Here is a 19,800-nt window from a genome sequence, read left to right as displayed (position 1 = left end):
TGGTGAAAGATTCAATAGTAACTGGATATGCACTTGAAAAAGAGAAATTTGTAAAGATTTCTAACTTATTTCAATCTGAAGTAAAGTATAATACTCCACAGTGAGTTGAAATCTACTGAGCATAAAGTAGCGCATGATAATGGATGGACCACTCATCAATAACGTGATTTGAAGAACTGCCACAAGTTGATGCAATGAAGGGGGCATGTATTGCCATTGTTTGTCTGTCTGTGATGATGGAAACTTTTCTTTGATCGACTTGTTAAGAACAAGTGAGGGTGGCAGTGGTTAGCACCGCAGCCTCACAGCTCCAGGGACCCGGGTTCGATTCTGGGTACTGCCTGTGCGGAGTTTGCAAGTTCTCCCTGTGACCGCGTGGGTTTTCGCCGGGTACTCCGGTTTCCTCCCACAGCCAAAGACTTGCAGGTGATAGGTAAATTGGCTGTTGTAAATTCCCCCTCGTGTAGGTAGGTGGTAGGGAATATGGGATTACTGTAGGGTTAGTATAAATGGGTGGTTGTTGGTTGGCATGGACCCGGTGGGCCGAAGGGCCTGTTTCAGTGCTGTATCTCTAAAATAAAATAATTTCTGCAGAAGTATTCAGCTGACTTCATCCCTGGATATTGAAATGAAGGCTACACAAGAAGTGTCGAGAGCTGGGGAGTTGGCAGGTCATCCAAAAAAAAGATTTTGCCTTCCCACATCTCAAGCGTCCAAAAATGAATTACTTTGGTGCATTTGCTTTTATCACATTAACAAATACAACAGCCATTTTGCATCTGATAGTAAAACAAATAGATTTTGTGTTTTGATAGTCTGTTTTCTACTTTTAATTTCAGGGCAAGCTGTTGTACTGCCACGCTCCACCTGGTATTGATCCCACTCATTTCCAATTCCAACATGCTAAATTTGATGAATGTGCTGTTATATGCGATGAGAATGGTACACAGCTCAAAGGGAAGCAACATAAAGTGAAAAGAATTGAAAATCATGTGGACAAAAGCTTCTTTCATCAGGTAAGGAAATGCAACAAATAGGGTGCACAATGGTGTGATTCTTTTGGAATGGATTTCAAATACCAAGAGCATGATATGGATAAAAAGTAGAATGCAAGTCATGATTGCAAGATTCTTAATCAAATGATGTGCCTGTTCTGTATGTTTGGACAAAATACTGTTTATATTTTGAATTCTGGTTTTTAGTGTACGCAGAAAAAAGAAAATGATAAGTGTTATGTCCTGAGAATAAAATTGATGAGCTTCAAATATTTTGTTTGTTGTGCTACTACAGCAAGTAGCAACAATTTGTAATAAACACAATTTCATGGTAATGCTCTTTATACCTTGAAATTTACAAGAAGCATCTTTTATGTAATTCTGAGCTCATGATACTCAACGATTTTTCATCTAGAAAATACATCTGTACAGAGGTTGTAACTGTACTCATTCTTAAAAGATGGTTTCAAGATAGAGGTGTTTGGGGCCCTATTGGGGTCTTCTCAAATCAATATAATCCTCAAACTTGGATTTTCTTTATAACTTTACTCATTCTTGTGTGTAAATTGAAGCAGTTTTGGTAAAAGATTTACAAGATACTTGAAATCGATTAAATGTTTATTGTGTACTTGTAAAAGGAGAATATACGTGCTTTGACAAAAGGAGTTCAAACAGCAATGGGATTAAAGTTTGGTAGAAGCCCAACACCGATGACTGGAACCAGCATGGAAAATCTGGCAGGAAAACCATGGAAAAAACATGACAACAGGAATAAAAAAGAAAAATTACGGAGACTTTGCAAACAGCTGGATGGGTGAACTTCACTTGCTTTCATCAGGAATTGGGCTGATGTCCTAATTGAACATAATATGGGCAATAAGTAATGGGAATATATGCAGCAATCAGAAGGAAAAGTAATGAATATGTTTCTATCTGACATTCAGTACATGCTGAATAAAAGAGGCCTTATGGAATACAATATCGTACTTGAAGTAATTTACTGTGATTCACTTGGAATTTGCAGTCCATCTTGTATGCAGAATTTGTTACAATATAAATTTTTAATCTTTCCTAAAGATGTGAATAAATGATCCTGCTGTTGAATACTCTAGTAAAAGAATACAAAATGACAAAATGAATAGATATGTACCACTTGGCTTTCATTTACTAAGAGGCGACAATTTCATTTGTTTTGATGTGTGTTTGAAATGATATGGAATTTTTTTTTGCTAGGAATGACCACCTGTTTTTGCAGTGTAAAATGCACTGAATCCATATTTTGGGATGACCAATGGAATGGAGTTTCACTACTTTTTAAATTGGTTGTGCTAGGCTGGTGGAGTGGTGCACTGTATCTGGAGGTGAAATTGTCAGATTTGGCTGATATTCACTTGTTTATCCTCACTGGTAAACATTTCCAGTTTTGTACCAGGTTTTTAAAGTAAGAATGGGTGGAAGCACAGCATTCCTGGGCAGAGAGGGAGAGACAAAACAATGGTAGTTCTGCTGCTAGGAGTCTCTGGTTACCAACTGCATTATAATATGGATATCAGTTGTGGAGTTACTCCTAATAGGACCCATTTAAAACTAAACTAAGAAGTGCACAAGTAACAGAAACAAATTCAGGAACACGGGGTGGGGGATGGTGTGGGTGGAGAGCATTGGGGTTAGACAAAAATGGTGCACAATGAGAACAATTGTTCACAGTTTATTTCAGGAATACTGCAAGTGAATTATTAGTTTTCTTACATGGAATAAAATGGAATATGTAGTAACACAGTAATTCTGAAGATGTTTTAAAAGTTTGTTTTCCTTGTTCATGGGATGTGTGTGTCGCTGACAAGGCCAGCATTTATTGCCCATCCCTAATTGCCCTTGAGAAAGTGGTGCTGAGCAGCTTGCTTGAACCATGGCAGCCTATGTGGTGTAGGTAAATCCACAGTGCTGTTGGAGAAGGAGTTACACGATGTTGACCCAGTGACAGTGAAGGAGCGTGGATATATTTCCAAGTCAGGATGGTTTGTGGCTTGAGGAGCTTTGGCTTAGAGTCAGTGAGCTGGGAGGCTGAACTACAGTGATGCATCAGGGAGGGGGAAAGTTACCTGGACACTTTGTTCCAGAAGGCAGTCACACCCATTAGGAAAGGGTCTTCTGATTTGGTCAGAGACAGGAGGGTGTGACTGCGGGTGAGGCAGGTAAGGGGATTGAGAAGGCAGAAGTGGAGGAACCTCAGCCTATGCAATTGTCCAACAGGTTTGAGATTATTTCAGCTTGTATGGCTAAGAGTGAGGGCTGCAGTGTGGATGAGTGATGAGGGGATATATACGAACATAGGAATTAGGAAATGGAGTAGGCCACTCGGCCCTTCGAGCCTGCTCCGCCATTAAATAAGTTCATGGCTGACCTGATTACTTCACATCTCCACCTACCCCCAATAACCTTCCACCCCCTTGCTTATCAAGAATCTATCCACCTCTGCCTTAAAAATATTCAAAGACTGCTTCCACAGCCTTTTGAGGAAGAGAATTCCAAAGACTCTCAACCCTCAGAGAAAAAAATTTTCCTCATCTGTCTTAAATTGGGGACCCCTTATTTTTACAGTGACCTTTAGTTCTAGATTCTCCATAAGGGGAAACATCCTTTCCACATCCACCCTGTCGCCTCTTACTCTTCTAAAATTCCAGTGGATACAAGCCTAGCCTGTCTAATCTTTCCTCGTAAAACAGCCTGCCTATTCCAGGTATTAGTCTAGTAAATCTCTGTACTGTCTACATTGCATTGCTATCCTTCCTCTAAATAAGGAGACCAGTACTGTACACAGTACTCCAGATGTGGTCTTACCAATGCCCTGTATAGCTGAAGCAGAACCTCCCTACTTATATATTCAATTCCCCTCACGATAAACAATAACATTCTATTAGCTTTCCTAATTACATGCTGTACCTGCATACTAACCTTTTGCAATTCATGCACTAGAACACCCAGATCCCTCTGCATCTCAGAGCTCTGCAATCTCTCACCATTTAGATAATATGCTTTTTTATTCTTCCTGCCAAAATGGAAAATTTCTCACTTTCCCACATTATACTCCATTTGCCAGGTCTTTGCCCATTTACTTAACCTATCTATCCCTTTGTAGCCCCCTTATGTCCTTTTCACAAGTTACTTTCCTACCTATCTTTGTGTCATCAGCAAATTTAGCAACCATACCTTCAGTCCTTTCATCTAAGTCATTTATATAAATTGTAAAAAGTTGAGGCCCCAGCACAGATCCCTGTGGCACACCACTTGTTAGATCTTGCCAGCTGGAAAATGACGCATTTATGCCTACTCTGTTTCCTGTTAGCTAGCCAATCTTCTATCCATGCCAATATGTTACCCCCTACACCATGAGCTTTTATTTTCTGCAATAACCTTTGATGTGGCACCTTATCAAATGCCTTCTGGAAATTTAAGTACAATACATCCACTGGTTCCCCTTTATCCACAGCACATGTAACTCCCTCAAAGAACTCCAATAAATTGGTTAAACATGATTTCCTTTTCACAAAACCATGTTGACTTCCCCAATTACTGTGAATTTTTCTAAATGCCCTGCTATAATGTCTTTAATAGCTTCTAACATTTTCCCTCAGACAGATGTTACGCTAACCGGCCTGTAGTTTCCTGCTTTCTGTCTCCCTTTTTGAATAAAGGACCTACGCTCACTATTTTCCAATCGAATAGAACCTTCCCCGAAATTTTCCTCGGAAATTTTGGAAAATTAAAACTAACGCATCGACTATCTCTCTAGCCACTTCTTTTCACACTCTAGGATGAAGTCCATCAGGACCCGAAGACTTGTCAGCCCACAGCTCCAACAATTGGTTCAGTACCACTTCCCTGGCGGTTGTAATTTTCTTGAGTTCCTCTCTCCCTTCCATTTCCTGACTTACTGCTAATACTGAGATGTTACTTGCAGCCACAGATAGACACTGTTCTTTGTGGTCAAGTGTTGCTTGCCTGGTGCCAGGGTGTTCAGGACTGCAGAGGAACTTGCCAGTTGTCATGGTCCACATGGTACCAATGACATAGGACTAGGAAAGAGGTTCTGTATAGAGAGTATAAGCAGCTCGGGGCTAAATTAAAAAGCAGAACCTCAAAGGTAATAACCTCTGGATTTGGGTTTCGATTCATGGGACTATGACACCAGTACTGGTGAAATTGGGAGCTGTATCGTTGGGACAGTCCTCGCATGAACCATGCTAGGACTAATGTTCTGGCAAGTTGTATAATTAGGGTGGTAGAGATGACTTTAAACTAAATAATGAGGGTGAGGGATCAAGTGACAGAATATTTGATCATTTAAAGAGAGCAGAAGGTGAGAGAACAAGGTAACAATTGATAATCTGAGTGTGACAGGAAGGGACAGAGCGTACAAATCTAAGAGTGCGCCTGCAGATAAGGCTAGAGGTTGTAAAAATAATACAGAATTAAAGGTACTCTATCTGAATGCACACACCATTTGCAACAAGGTAAATGAATTGACAGCACAAGTAGAGGTAAATTTGTATGATCTAACTGCCATCATGGAGATATGGCTGCAGGGTGACCAATGTTGGGAACTGAATGTTCAAGGGTATTCAACATTTAGGAGGGATAGTTAAAAAGGAAAAGGGGGTGGGGTAGCGCTGTAATAAAGGATGAGATCAGTACATTAGTGAGAGAGGATATTAGATTGACGGATCAATATGTAGAAACAGCAAGGGGCAGCAAACATTGGTAGGAGTTGTTAATAGGCCACCAAACAGTAGGGGTAATGTAGAGCACAGTATAAATCAGGAAATTAAAGGTGCATGTAACAAGAGTAATACAGTAATGGAGGACTCCAATCTACATATAGAATGAGTAAACCTAATTAGCAGTAATGTGGAGGACAAATTCCTGGAATGTATATGAGATGGTTTACTAGGACAGTATGTTGAGGAACCAACTCGAGAACGGCCTATTTTAGATCTGGTATTGTGCAATGAGAAAAGGCTCATTAATAATCTCATTGTAAAATAGCCTCTAGGGAAGAGTGACCTTAATATAGAAACATACAAAATAGGAGCAGGAGTAGGTCATTCGGCCCTTCGAGCCTGCTCCGCCATTCATTATGATCATGGCTGATCATCCAACTCAGTAACCTGTGCGTTTTCGCCCCATATCCTTTGATCCCTTTAAACCCAAGAGCTATATCTAACTCCTTGAAAATATACAATGTTTTGGCCTCAACTACTTTCTGTGGTAGTGAATTGCACAGGTTCACCACTCTGGGTGAAGAAATTTCTCCTCATCTCAGTCCTGAATGGTTTACCCCGTATCCTTAGACTGTGATCCCTGGTTCTGGACTCCCCCACCATCGGGAACATCCTTCCTGCATCTACCCTGTCAGGTCCTGTTAGAATTTTATAGGTTTCTATGAGATTGCCCCTCACTCTTCTGAACTCCAGTGAATATAATCCTAACCGACTCAATCTCTCCTCATATGTCAGTCTTGCCATCCCAGGAATCAGTCTGGTAAACCTTCGCTGCACTCCCTCTATAGCAAAAACATCCTTCCTCAGATAAGGAGACCAAAACTGCTATTTTTGGTCACACTATTCCAGCTGTGGCCTCACCAAGGTCCTGTATAATTGCAGCAAGACATCTCTGCTGCTGTACTCGAAACCTCTCGCTATGAAGGCCACCATACCATTTGCCTTTTTTACCGCCTGTTGGACCTGCATGCTTACCTTCAGCGACTGGTGTACGAGAGCACCCAGGTCTCGTTGCATATTCCCCTCTCTCAGTTTATAGTCATTCAGATAATCTGCCTTCCTATTTTTGCTACCAAGTGGATAACCTCACTTTTATCCACATTATACTGCATCTGTCATGCATTTGCCCACTCACTCAACTTGTCCAAATCGCCTCTCTGCATTCTCCTCACAATTCACCCTCCCACCCTGTTTTGTGTCATCTGCAAATTTGGAGATATTACATTTAGTTCCCTCATCTAAATTATTAATATATATTGTGAATAGCTGGGGTCCTAGCACCGATCCCTGCGGTACCCCACTTGTCACTGCCTGCCATTCGGAAAAAGACCCATTTATCCCTACTCTTTGTTTCCTGTCTGCCAACCAATTTTCTATCCGTCGCAATACACTACCCCCAATCCCATGTGTTTTAATTTTACACACTAATCTCTTATGTGGGACTTTGTCGAAAGCCTTCTGAAAGTCCAAATAAACCATATCTACTGGCTGACCCTCATCAACTCTACTAGTTACATCCTTGAAGAATTCTAGTAGATTTGTCAAGCGTGATTTCTCTTTCGTAAATCCATGCTGACTCTGTCCGATTCTACCACTGTTCTCCAAGTGCTCTGCTATAAAATCTTTGACAATGGACTCAAGAATTTTCCCCACTACTGACGTCAGGCTGACTGGTCTATAATTCCCTGCTTTCTCTCTACCTCCCTTTTTAAGTAGTGGGGTTACATTATCTACCCTCCAATCTGTAGGAACTGTTCCAGGGTCTATAGAATCTTGGAAGATGACCACCAATACATCCACTATTTCTAGAGCCACTTCCTTAAGTACTCTGGGATGCAGACCATCAGGCCCTGGGGATTTATCGGCCTTCAATCCCATCAATTTCCCCAACACTATTTCTCTCCTAATATTGATTTCCTTCAGTTCTTCTCTCTCACTAAACCCTGTGTTCCCCAACATTTCTGGTATGATATTTGTGTCCTCCTTTATGAAGACAGAAAGAAAGTATGCATTTAGTTGGTCAGCCATTTCTTTGTTACCCATAATAAATTCCCCTGTTTATGACTGTAAGGGACCTACATTTGTCTTCACTAATCTTTTTCTCTTCACATACCTATAGAAACTTTTACAGTCATTTTTTATGTTCCCTGCAAGCTTGCTCTCGTACTCTATTTCCCCTTAATCAATCCCTTGGTCCTCCTTTGCTGAATTCTAAATTGCTCCCAATCCTTAGGTTTGTTGTTTTTTTTGGCAAATTTATATGCCTCTTCCTTGGATCTAATGCTATCTCTAATTTCCCTTGTAAGCCATGGTTTGGCTACCTTTCCCGTTTTACTTTTGCGCCAGACAGGAATAAACATTTGTTGCAGTTCATCCATGCGCTCTTTGAATGTTTGCCATTGCCTATCCGCCGTTGTTCCTTTAAGTAACGTTTCTCAATCCATCATAGTCAACTCGCGCCTCATAGTTTCATCGTTTCCTTTTACAAAGATTCAGGACCCTAGTCTCAGAATCAACTACGTCACTCTCCATCTTGATGAAGAATTCTATCATATTATGGTCGCTTATCCCCAAGGGATCTTGCACAACTAGATTGTCAATTATTCCCCTCTCATTACACAATACCCAGTCTAGGATGGCCTGTTCTCCAGTTGGTTTCTCAATGTATTGGTCCAGAAAACCATCCCGTATACACTCCAAGAATTCTTCCTCTACGGTATTGTGACAAATTTGATTTGCCCAATCTATATGCAGGTTAAACTCACCCATAATTGCAGATGTTCCTTTATCACATGCATCTCCAATTTCCTGTTTAATGCCAGTCCCAACATCACCAGTACAGTTTGGGGGTCTATACACAACCCCCGCTAATGTTTTTTTGCCCCTTAGTGTTTCTCAGCCATAGCCGTACAGATTCCCCATCGTCAGGGCTAATATCTTTCCTCACTATTGCGTTAATTTCCTCCTTAAGCGATGCAACTCCACCACCTTTTTGCTTTTTGTCTGTCCCTCCTAAATACTGAATAGCCGTGGATGTTAATTTCTCATCCCTGGTCACCTTGCAGCCGTGTCTCCGTAATCCTGACTATATCATACCCGTTTACATCTATTTGCGCGATTAATTCATCCACTTTATTGCGAATGCTCGATGCGTTAAGGCACAAAGCCTTAAGGCTTGTCTTTTTAACATTACTTCGCCCCTTCCCACTACTTTTCACTGTGGCCCTGTTTGATTCTGGCCCTTGATTTCTCTGCCTATCACTTTTTTTATTCCTCTTACCGTCTTTTGTTCTTGTCTTTGATCTCCCCCTCCTCTGACTCCTTGCAAAGGTTCCCATCCCCCTGCCATTTTAGTTTAAACCTTTCCCAACCACTCTAGCAAATACTCCCCCTAGGACATCAGTCCCAGTCCTGCCCACGTGTAACCAGTCTAGTCTGTACTGGTCCCACCTTCCCCAGAACCAGTCCCAATGTCCCAGGAATCTAAAACCCTCCCCCTCACACCATCTCTTCAGCTACGTATTCATCCAATATATCCTGCTATTTCTACTCTGACTAGTACATGGCACTGGTAGTAATCCTGAGATCACTACCTTTGAGGTCCTACTTTTCAACTTACTTCCTAACTGCCTATATTCTGCTTTTAAGACCACATCCTTTTTTTTTTACCTTCGTTGTTTGTACCAATGTGTACCACGACCATTAGCTGTTCACCCTCCCCCTTCAGAATGTCCTGTAACCGCTCTGAGACATCCTTGACCCTAGCACCAGGCAGGCAACATACCATCCTGGAGTCTCGTTTGTGGCCACAGAAGCGCCTATCTATTCCCCTTACAATTGAATCCCCTATAACTATTGCATTCTCACACTTTTTACTCCCCGCCCTGTGCAGCAGAGCCAACTTGGGCTGTTGCTGCTTTCCCCTGAGAGGCCATTCCCCCCAACAGTATCCAAAGCAGTATATCTGTTTTGCAGGGGAATAGTCACAGGAGATTCCTGCACGGCCTGCCTAGTCCTCTTGCTCTTCCTGGTGGTCACCCATTCCTTTCTTGCCTGTGGAGTCTCAGCCTGTGGTGTGACCACCTCTCTATACGTGCTATCCACAATTCTCTCCACCTCTTGGATGTTGCACAGTGTCCCCAGCTGCCGCTCCAGCTCCGAAACCCAGGCTTCCAGGAGCTGCAGCTGGAGACACTTCCTGCACACATGTTGGTCCTGGCCACTGGAGTTGGTCCCAGCTTCCCACAAGGAGCATACCACAGTTTTGAGCTCTCCTGCCATGACTTAACCCTTTAAATTAAACCTTTTGGAAGATGCTTAATATCAAATAGTATCAATTACTCTAGGGCCCTTCTTCCTTGATCCTCGTGACTACAGAACTCCCTCAAAAACACTACTTACTATATACGAAAATAAACTGTTCTTACCTTATATACTTACCCAGGTAATTAGAGCTATTCCCTAACAGCAGTGACTCACCAACCAATCACCTTGCAGCTTTCCTATGACGTCACTGTTGGCTTTTTTTTTTCAAAACTCCGGCACGCTGGAAGAGGTCCAACTGCTCCACTCCTGAAGGTAAGTATAATAGCATTTTACTTTCATTTTGAAAGTGATATAGTTCAACCCGAAGCTCGGGTCTTAAAGGAAACTATGAAGGTATGAGGGAGAAGTTGGTTATGGTAGATTGGGAAATTACGTCAAAAGGTATGATGGTAGACAGGCATCGGCTAGCATTTAAAGAATTAATACATGATTTACAACAAATTTACATTCCTTTGAGGCACAAAAACCCAACAGGAAAAGTGATCCAACCATAGCTAACGAGAAGTTAAAGATTGTAATAGATCAAAGGAAGAGCTTATAAAGTTGCCAAAAAAGAAGTAAGCCAGAGTATTGGGAGCATTTTAGAATTCAGCAAAGCAGGACCAACTAATAAAGAAAGAGAACATGGAACATAAAAATAAATTAGTGAAAAATGTAAAAACGGACTGAAAAAGCTTTTATAGATGTGTAAAAAGGAAAAGATTAGCGAAGACAAATGTGGGCCCATTACAGGCAGAGACAAGGGAATTTATAATGGGGAATAAGGAAATGGCCAAGAAACTAAACAAATACCCTGGGTGAAGGGGATCCGGCCAGCGACTGAAAGGTCGGTGTGGAACCCGCTTCTGCCTCGCCTGGGGATCCGACCCATATTTTGCAGGTCGAGGGCTATAATTGGTGTGAGGCTTGAGGTAGAAGTCCTGCTGAATAGAGCCGCCGGCCAATCAGCGGGCCGGCAGCTAACTGTCCCAGCAGCACCACTGGGATTGGTGGCCACTGCTAGGACTACAGCTCAACTTGAAGAAGATGTCGGGGAGCCCAGAACAAAGGAAATTTCAGCAATTACAGTTCAATAGCTAAAGGAATTTGGTTATTTTCTGTTAAGAAATTAATCTGGCTTGACAACAGAATTCTGAGAGTATAATAAATAGGGTTTAAATAAACCGAGCGAGAGCTCTCTTTTCCTTCAGTATATTCTGGCTGATAGTCTCTGTGTGTAGCTGTTAACTGTGTCTCAAATGCCAGTTTTTCCTCTAGCTTCAAACGTCAATCGGTAACAGTGTGTCTTTGTCCTTGTTCTCCGAATGGCTGTATCCTACGGCAACAAGAATACATTCTTTGACTTAGTCCCTGGAGCTGCTGTCTTCAAGCAGTACTGATCCTTTTCCAGCCTTAAAGGCACACCACATACTTCCCAGAAAAAAAAACTACAGGATGATAACAGTCTTCATGGAGGAAGATACAAAAAACCTCCCAGAAATACTAAACTAAGGAACGAGCAAGAATGAGGAACTGGAAGAAATTAGTATTGTTGAAAATAGAGACATGTTGTTGAAGCTTTTTGTCTTGCAATCATCAGGATAATCTGCAAGAACAACCAATGTAAGGGAAAACAACAACTTGTACTGCATGAGAAAAGAGTGCTGATTGGTTGGCAAGTGAACTCTGGTAGAGGCATTGCCATGGAAAATGCACCAGTTTACAGTGACTGACAGTTAACTGCCAAGCAATGTTTGAAATTTAAACCAGGCAGCTTGACTCTGATCAAGGCATTGCCCTGAGGAATGAACCAGCGAATGGCTGTCACTTATTTTGTTTAGCTGAAACAGTTGCAATGTTTGTACATATTCTTTATCTGCAAAGAGCATGGCTCTGTGTATTAATATATGTAGCCTCCAGTATGCGCAAATGTGCCATACTGCAAGCCCCACTGCTCATCTTAAATTGGCTGTCAGCGTAATTCTTAGCACACTGCAGATTATTTAGCAAATGTTGTCCAATCGTGAAATCACATCTTATGTTGGACACTGTGTTTTGAGTTTTGCAAGCACAGGCTGCTTGGGTACGGCCCATACCTTGCTCATTGTGAACAGCAGAAGGGACATGTTGTTTGATATGATCTGCTGGTCTTTGGGACATATGGTCTATATACCTCGCATCACACTGCCATTGAAATTCATATATCACACAGTTATTTATGTGATAGGCAGGACATCTTTTTGGCGTGACGGCAGCTTCCTGTTAGTGGCAAACACCACACTGCATAGTAGCAGTGTGAAACAGCTAGCTTTATCCATTGCTCAGATTTTTGGGGTACATTACCCTTTAAGGTAATTTGAGGTAGACTGGGCACTTTTCAGGGCCGAAAATGACGGGCTTAGGCCCGTTCATAAGTTTGTGCGATATACAGCGAGAAATGATTTGATCAGGGTAGCCATCATCACGCAGGATGTCTTTGATTCGCCCTATTTCAGCATCAAGCTTGCATGGTGAACAAATGGCTCGGGCCCTATTTACGAGGTTGCTGATAAGGCCAATCTTATAGCGCATGGAACTGTAAGAATCTCAAAGCGTGTATTGACCAGTGAAGGTAGTTTTGCAGTAAATTGTGGTAGAGAATCCCTTAACAGATTTCTCAACTAGTACATCAAGGAAAGGGAGCTCATTTGACTGCTCCATTTCAAAGGTGAATTTGAGCGCAGGAGCCCATTAAGACATGTAAGGAAATTATTGCATGCAGCTGCTGATTCCAATCCTTGGGATCCCTGTCCTGCCTGCCACCTTATTTTAACCTAACTCCTCCATTCATACACACACACTCAAAAATCACAGTTAACCAGATTCTTAAAAAAAAATTATGCTTTATAAATTAGCTTTTTCTTAAGAATAAATAAATAAGTCTTTGTGGGTTACATTCCTGATGGGTGAGGTATCCTAGTGTGAAAATAATCAAATGTCTCTTGAAGTCTTCACATGGATTTGATGACATAGTCTCTTAGTAGATAGGCATTCAAAACACCGGCTGCAGCGGGCATCAAACAGTTCTTTCAAAGATGAGCACAGCAATAGGTCAACTTGAATTTTAAAACCGACAGTCTCAGTCAATACTTTCCTTCAGCAATACACACTGTCTCTTTATTAAAAAAAGGGCCTTTTTCTCCTTAGGAAATTAACTTGGCCTGTAGCTCCTTGTAGAATTGCTGCTGAGAAATAGACAGCTCTTCTATTCAGTAGCACACTTCGCTGGTGAGTCTCTCAAAACTGGTTTTAACTGTTTTTTCCACACACAGTCAAATTGAAACATTACACCATGTGACCTGTCTCTCCTGCTGTGACCTAGGGACAGGTGCAGCTGGCATCCTGTGCTGTCTTAAAGGCACACACTGTTTTTAATTAGAGGAGGAAAAAATACAGATCCGTGACACCTAGCAAACTGCAACTACCTCTTCCTGCCATTTCTTTGGCTGTGGCCTCATTGCAGGTCACCTTTCACGTCATCTTATTGACTTTACTCAAAAGCTTGGCCTGGATTTTACTGTCCTTTAGACCTCTCATAAACGTGTCTCTAAGGCTGACCTCTAAGTTCACACCATACTCAATGACGAGAGTGTTTCTTTAATTCAAGAATATAATCTGCAATAGACTCACTTGGCAACTGCTTCCTTCCATGAAATGCAACTCGGAATGCAATTTCATTCTTAGTTGTGCTATAATGAGTCCAGAATCTCATTAATTTCAGTATAGTCCAAAGTACTGGGGTCTTGTGGGCAACTTTGGTTAGCCCTCAAAAGCATCTGGTTCCATCATGATGAGGAAAGCCTTCACTTTATCCTCCTCCCCTATTTTATTAACTTTTAGCCAAATCTGTAACCTTTGATCATAATTACACCAGTCCTCCTTGTTAGGGTTGACATTTCCCATTTGTCCCAAAATATGTCTTCAGTGCCATTTTTTTCAATTACGTACCATGCTACTAACTCATCCGGAGCAATCTTTCAAATCACCCAAACTTCCTCAAAATCAACTTTGGGAGTTCCAAAAAGTACACAATTTTCTTCAGACAGTAATCCCTCCAATGAAATAAAAAATTCAATTACATCTTGTCACCATATTTCTGTTGTGTAGTCACAGAGTAAATCTACATGTGGACTTTACTGGGAACAGCCATGTTAAAACTTTATTTACACCTCCCAACAGCGAGGACAGCGGAGCTTGGCTATCACATACAACCAGCCAGTTCAATACAGTACACTACAGTTTCTGCATCTACCAACCATTTAGGCAGTGAGTTCCAGATACCCACCACCCTCTGGCTGAAAACATTTCCCCTTGAATCCCCTCTAAACCTCTTACCCTAAATCTATGTCCCCTCATTAGTTCCTCATAATTAAAATTCTCTAGTCCAGGCAACATCCTTACAAATCTCCTTTGTACCCTCTCTAGTACAATCACATCTTTCGTACAGTGTGGTGACCAGAATTACGTGCAGGACTCCAGCTGTGGCTTAACTAGTGTTTCATACAGTTCCAGCATAAACTCCTAGCCCTTGTATTCTATGCCTCAGCTAATAAAGGCAAGGATCCCATATGCCTTCTTGACTATCTTCAGGGACATGCATTCTGTTCCTCTACTCTTCTCCATATCCAACCATTTATTGTATATTTCTTGCCATGTTAGCCTTTCCCAAATGCATTACCTCACCCTTCCCTAGATTGGATTCCATTTGTCAATTGACTCTGGCATCAGGGAGGGAACATACCATCCTCAAGTCACATCTGCAGCTGCAGAAGCACCTGTCTGTTCCCCTCACTATTCAGTCCCCTATCTTCATTGCTCTTCCACTCTTCTTCCTCCTCCCTGTGTAGCTGAGCCACCCATGGTGCTGTCGACTTAACTCTGCCTGCACTCTCCAGAGGAACCACCACTCTCACCAATATGCAGAACTGAATACCAGTTGGAGACCGAGATTCACTCATGGGATCCTTGTCCTGCCTGCCTGGTCCTCCTTGTCCTGGTGATCACCCATTCCCTCTCTGCCTACACATTTTTAAACTGCGGGGTAACGACCTCCAGAAACATGCTGTCTACAAAACTCTCAAACTCGCAGACGCCCCATGGAGCTTGAGTTGCTCTCGGTGGCAACACTTGCTGCACATGTGGTCGTCCAGGCCATGAGAAGCACCTACGATTTTCCACATGGCACATGATGTGCATTCCATGGAGTTAGGTTCACTGCCATGCCCTTACTTTCAAGACTATTATCTAGAACCACTTACCATCCACTCACCAATTTTCACTGTCTCCTGCTCGCTCACTCAGACTGCTCCTTGTTTTGTGAAAGACCTCCTTCCGCACTGCGCCAACATCCCTCCCTCATCAAATTCTGTGTTAAGGGCTGGGATTTCACATTGGGCGGACAGGAGCCGGCCACTGACTGAAAAGTCGGTGGCGAACCCGCTTCTGCCTCGCCTGGGGATCCAACCCACATTTTACGGGTCCCCAAGCTTTAATTGTTTCGAGACGGGACTTCCACCTGCAATCAGCGGGCCGGCAGCGCCACCGGGAGTGGTGGCCACTGCTGGGACTGCAGCCCAGCTGACGGTAGAGGAAGACATGGAGCCGGGAGTCCAGTTAAGTTTTGGTTGCCTCACTGGGGGTAATCGGTCAGGCCTCGGTGAGGCAAGGGTGGTCATTTGGGGGGCAAGGGGGGTTGTGTTGGATTTTGGAGGTGGCCCTCCATCGGGCACCCTGGACGCCCGCTTGCCACACGTGAAATCCGCATGGAGGCCTTAATTGGCCTGAGTGGGCAGGTCATTTCCTACCCACTCTTGTAAAGGGGGAGGGGGTGGAGGTGGGAGCGGGTTGGGAAAGCCTCCCGGAGCCTCTGCTCCATTTTACGCCATCCTCCGCCACCATCCGACTCATTAGGGTGGCGTAAAATTCCGGACAAGTACTCTGTCGAAGAAATACACGTCGAGCTTGACCTCATGCGTAAGCAAAAGCCTTCTGTATTAATACTCGCAAAATTTCCAAATACCTGAGTCAGCCCCTGCTGAGCAGGTAACCAGTTCTAAGTAGTCATTTAATTAACTAACTGTGTAGCTGCCACTATCAGGCAGCTTGTTTACAACTGACTAAGATTGTGAAAGAAACTACAAGTTAAGGTTGAAGTTAAGTTAAATGCTAAATGCAAATCTTGACTAGATTCTAAAAATAGACCAACCCTCAAAATTCCCTCACTCACCAGATTCCGAGTTAAGTATTCTGTTGAAGCAGTACTCCTTCAAGGTATAATCTGTGCTGCTTACTTTAATTTGGTGGAGATTTTCAAAATCTTGAAGAATTTAGATAGAGTAAATAAGGAAAACCAGTGGCAGATGGATCAGTAACCAGAGGACACAGATTTAAGGTAATTGGCAAAAGAACCAGAAATGACATGAGAGGAAAAATTATGCAACACATTATGATTTGGAATGCATTGTCAGAAAGTGTGATGAAGCAGATTTAATAATTTTAAAAAGGGAATTGCATAAATACTGGAAAGGGAAATATATACTCTAATTAATGGCACTTCCACAAAAGAGCTGGCACAGACTTAATGGGCTGAATGGTCTCCTGTGTTGCATCAAATAATGATATGTTCCAGTACAATAACAACACTGGCATCTACCCTGCAATGTGGAAAATTGCCCAGGTATGTCCTGTAAACAAAAAGGACAAGTCCAACCCAGCCAATTACCGCCCCATCAGCCTACTCTCAATCATCAGTAAAGTGATGGAAGGTGTCACCAACAGTACCATCAAGCAGCACTTGCTTAACAATAACCTGCTCAGTGACGCTCAGTTTGGGTTCCGCCAGGGCCACTCAGCTCCTGACCTCATTATAGCCTTTGTTCAAACATGGACAAAAGAGCTGAACTCAAAAGGTGAGGTGAGAGTGACTGCCCTTGACATCAAGGCAGCATTTGACCGAGTATGGCATCAAGGAACCCTAGCAAAACTGGAGTCAATGGGAATCAGGGGAAAATCCTCCGCTGGCTGGAGTCATACCTAGCGCAAAGGAAGATGGTTGTGGTTGTTGGAGGTCAATCATCTGAGCTCCAGGACATCACTGCAGGAGTTCCTCAGGATAGTGTCCTAGGCCCAACCATCTTCAGCTGCTTCATCAATGACCTTCCTTCAATCATAAGGTCAGAAGTGGGGATGTTCGCTGATGATTGCACCATGTTTAGCACCATTCGTGACTCCTCAGATACTGAAGCAGTCGATATAGAAATGCAGCAAGACCTGGATAATATCCAGGCTTGGGTTGATAAGTAGCAAGTAACATTCGTGCCACACAAGTGGCAGGCAATGACCATCTCCAACAAGAGAGAATCTAACCATCCCCCCTTGACATTCAACGGCATTACCATCGCTGAATCCCCCACTATCAACATCCTAGGGGCTACCATTGACCAGAAACTGAACTGGAGTAGCCGTATAAATACCATGGCTACAAGAGCAGGTCAGAGGCTAGTAATCCTGAGGCGAGTAACTCACCTCCTGACTCCCCAAAGCCTGTCTACCATCTACAAGGCACAAGTCAGGAGTGTGATGGAATACTCTCCACTTGCCTGAATGGGTGCAGCTCCAACAACACTCAAGAAGCTCAACACCATCCAGGACAAAGCAGCCTACTTGATTGGCACCGCATCTACAAACATTCACTCCCTCCACCACTGACGCAAAGTGGCAGCAGTGTGTACCATCTACAAGATGCACTGCAGCAATGCACCAAGGCGCCTTCCAAACCCGCGACCTCTACCAACTAGAAGGACAAGGGCAGCAAATACATGGGAACACCACCACCTACAAGTTCCCGTCCAAGTCACAAACCATTTTGGCTTGGAACTATATCGCCGTTCCTTCACTGTCGCTGGGTCAAAATCCTGGAACTCCCTTCCTAACAGCACTGTGGGTATGCCTACCCCAAATGGACTGCAGCGGTTCAAGAAGGCAGCTCACCACCACCTTCTCAAGGGCAATTAGGGATGGGCAATAAATGCTGGCCTGGCCAGCGATGCCCACATCCCATGAATGAATAAAAAAAAATGATTCTCATTCCTTCAAATCACTTATATAATACAAAAGAAAAATACTGTGGATGCTGGATATCTGAAATAAAAACAGAAAATGGTAGAAATACTCAGCAGGTCAAGCAACATCTGTGGAGATAGAAGCAGAATAATGTTTCAGGTCTGTGACCTTTCATCAGAACTAAGGGCTGAATTTTATTGGGGCACCGCCGTGGACCGCGGTACCCTTTGAATTTGGCGGGGTGCCCGCATTTGCCGGCCACCGCTGAGCCCCTGCGATATTAATCGTGGGGGCTCATTAGAATCATGGCGCCGAGCCGCCCTCCCCATATTACGCGGGGTGAGGTGGGACATTCGGTGCAGTGAGAGAGTCTTTGACAGTTGTGCAGCAGATGCTGGGGCCCTATTTTAAGCGCTGCAGCACCTGCTTCCTGACAGCTGTCAAATAAATACTTATCTGACTGCTGAAAAGTGGGGTGGCTATCAATCTGGCAGCAAAGCAGAAAGTGCTGCAGAAATCCAGCAGATCAGGCAGCAACTGTGGAGAGAGAAGCCGAGTTAACTTGTTCAAGTTCACAGACTTGAAAGTTAACTCTGCTTCTCTCCCCACAAATGCTGCCTGACCTGCTGAGTGACCCCAGCACTTTCCGCTTTGCTGCCACATACTTACCCTGCGGTGTCCCAGTGTCCTGTGAAGTTGCGATCCTCTTCTTCCACTCAAGTGTAACATTCCTTCTTGTAGGTGTGCCGCACCTGGGTGAATAATCTTAATTTTGCATATTCCAGTACGTGAGAATTAAATAGACCATAAAAGGTATAACAGAGGTTTACAGAGAACACACTGACACAAATGAATGCACGGGTGTCACAGCAATGTAAATATGTCTTTCACTAAATGTTCCTCACCAACATGTGTGTCCTTTTCTCTGTGTGAATGATGTGTGCCAGCATGTAGCGCCAATGTCACATCCCTTTGCACCGTTGGCCTTTCAGGAGAGCCAACGTATACAATATCATTGCCATGCCACCATTACACATGAGCGTCTCCACGGACTCAGTGACGTGGACATTGGCTCAGTCAGCTGCTGCCTCTAATGGTTTACACAGGGACGCTGCAGATGTGGACTGGTGCACAGCAGGTGAGCGAGTGTGATGTGTGGCTTGCAGAGCTCATGTCGGTTCCTATGGAACAGACAGCCTTTGTCTGATGAGCCAATTCCGTACGTCCCTAGCTCACTGCTAGACCTGCGTGCAGAGCCTGGGTGCCATCTGCCCTCCCATGCGTCTGTCATGTTTTTAGGTCTTCAGTGTCCTCGTAATCCGAGGAGGAATCCTGTTGACGTCTCTCCTCATCATGCCAGGCCTGGCCCCTATTAGGTGTGTAGTTGTGCAGAGCAGCAAAGAAAGGAGCTGGCCTTTTCAGCCTGTAGTACAGGGCATCACCCTATCCATACAGGCACTGGTGGCACTCTTTCAGCATGCTGATCTCCTACTCAATGGTGGCTCAAGTAGCTGAGTGGATGGCGTTGTATCTCTCCTCTGCAGCAGTGGTAGAGTCTCTCACTGGTGTCGGGAGCCATATCTGCAAAGGATAGCCCTTATCTCCAAGAAGCCACCCCT

General features: G+C 43.4%; 1 protein-coding gene across 1 annotated transcript in view; it reads left to right on the top strand.

The window, feature by feature from the left end:
* lsg1 (large 60S subunit nuclear export GTPase 1) overlaps positions 1-2,134 on the top strand; it is a 28,443-nt gene extending 26,309 nt beyond the window's left edge. The window contains exons 13-14 of the mRNA XM_068042283.1: positions 840-1,016; positions 1,634-2,134. Coding sequence (XP_067898384.1) covers positions 840-1,016; positions 1,634-1,813 — 357 coding nt within the window. The 3' untranslated portion in view covers positions 1,814-2,134. The remainder of the gene's footprint in view (positions 1-839; positions 1,017-1,633) is intronic.
* Positions 2,135-19,800: the final 17,666 nt, after the last annotated feature.

The sequence above is a fragment of the Heterodontus francisci genome, chromosome 11, assembly GCF_036365525.1.
Source record: "Heterodontus francisci isolate sHetFra1 chromosome 11, sHetFra1.hap1, whole genome shotgun sequence".
Lineage (NCBI taxonomy): Eukaryota > Metazoa > Chordata > Chondrichthyes > Heterodontiformes > Heterodontidae > Heterodontus > Heterodontus francisci.
Note: the sequence above shows the minus strand (reverse complement) of the source record. Positions and strands in the feature narration are given on the sequence as shown.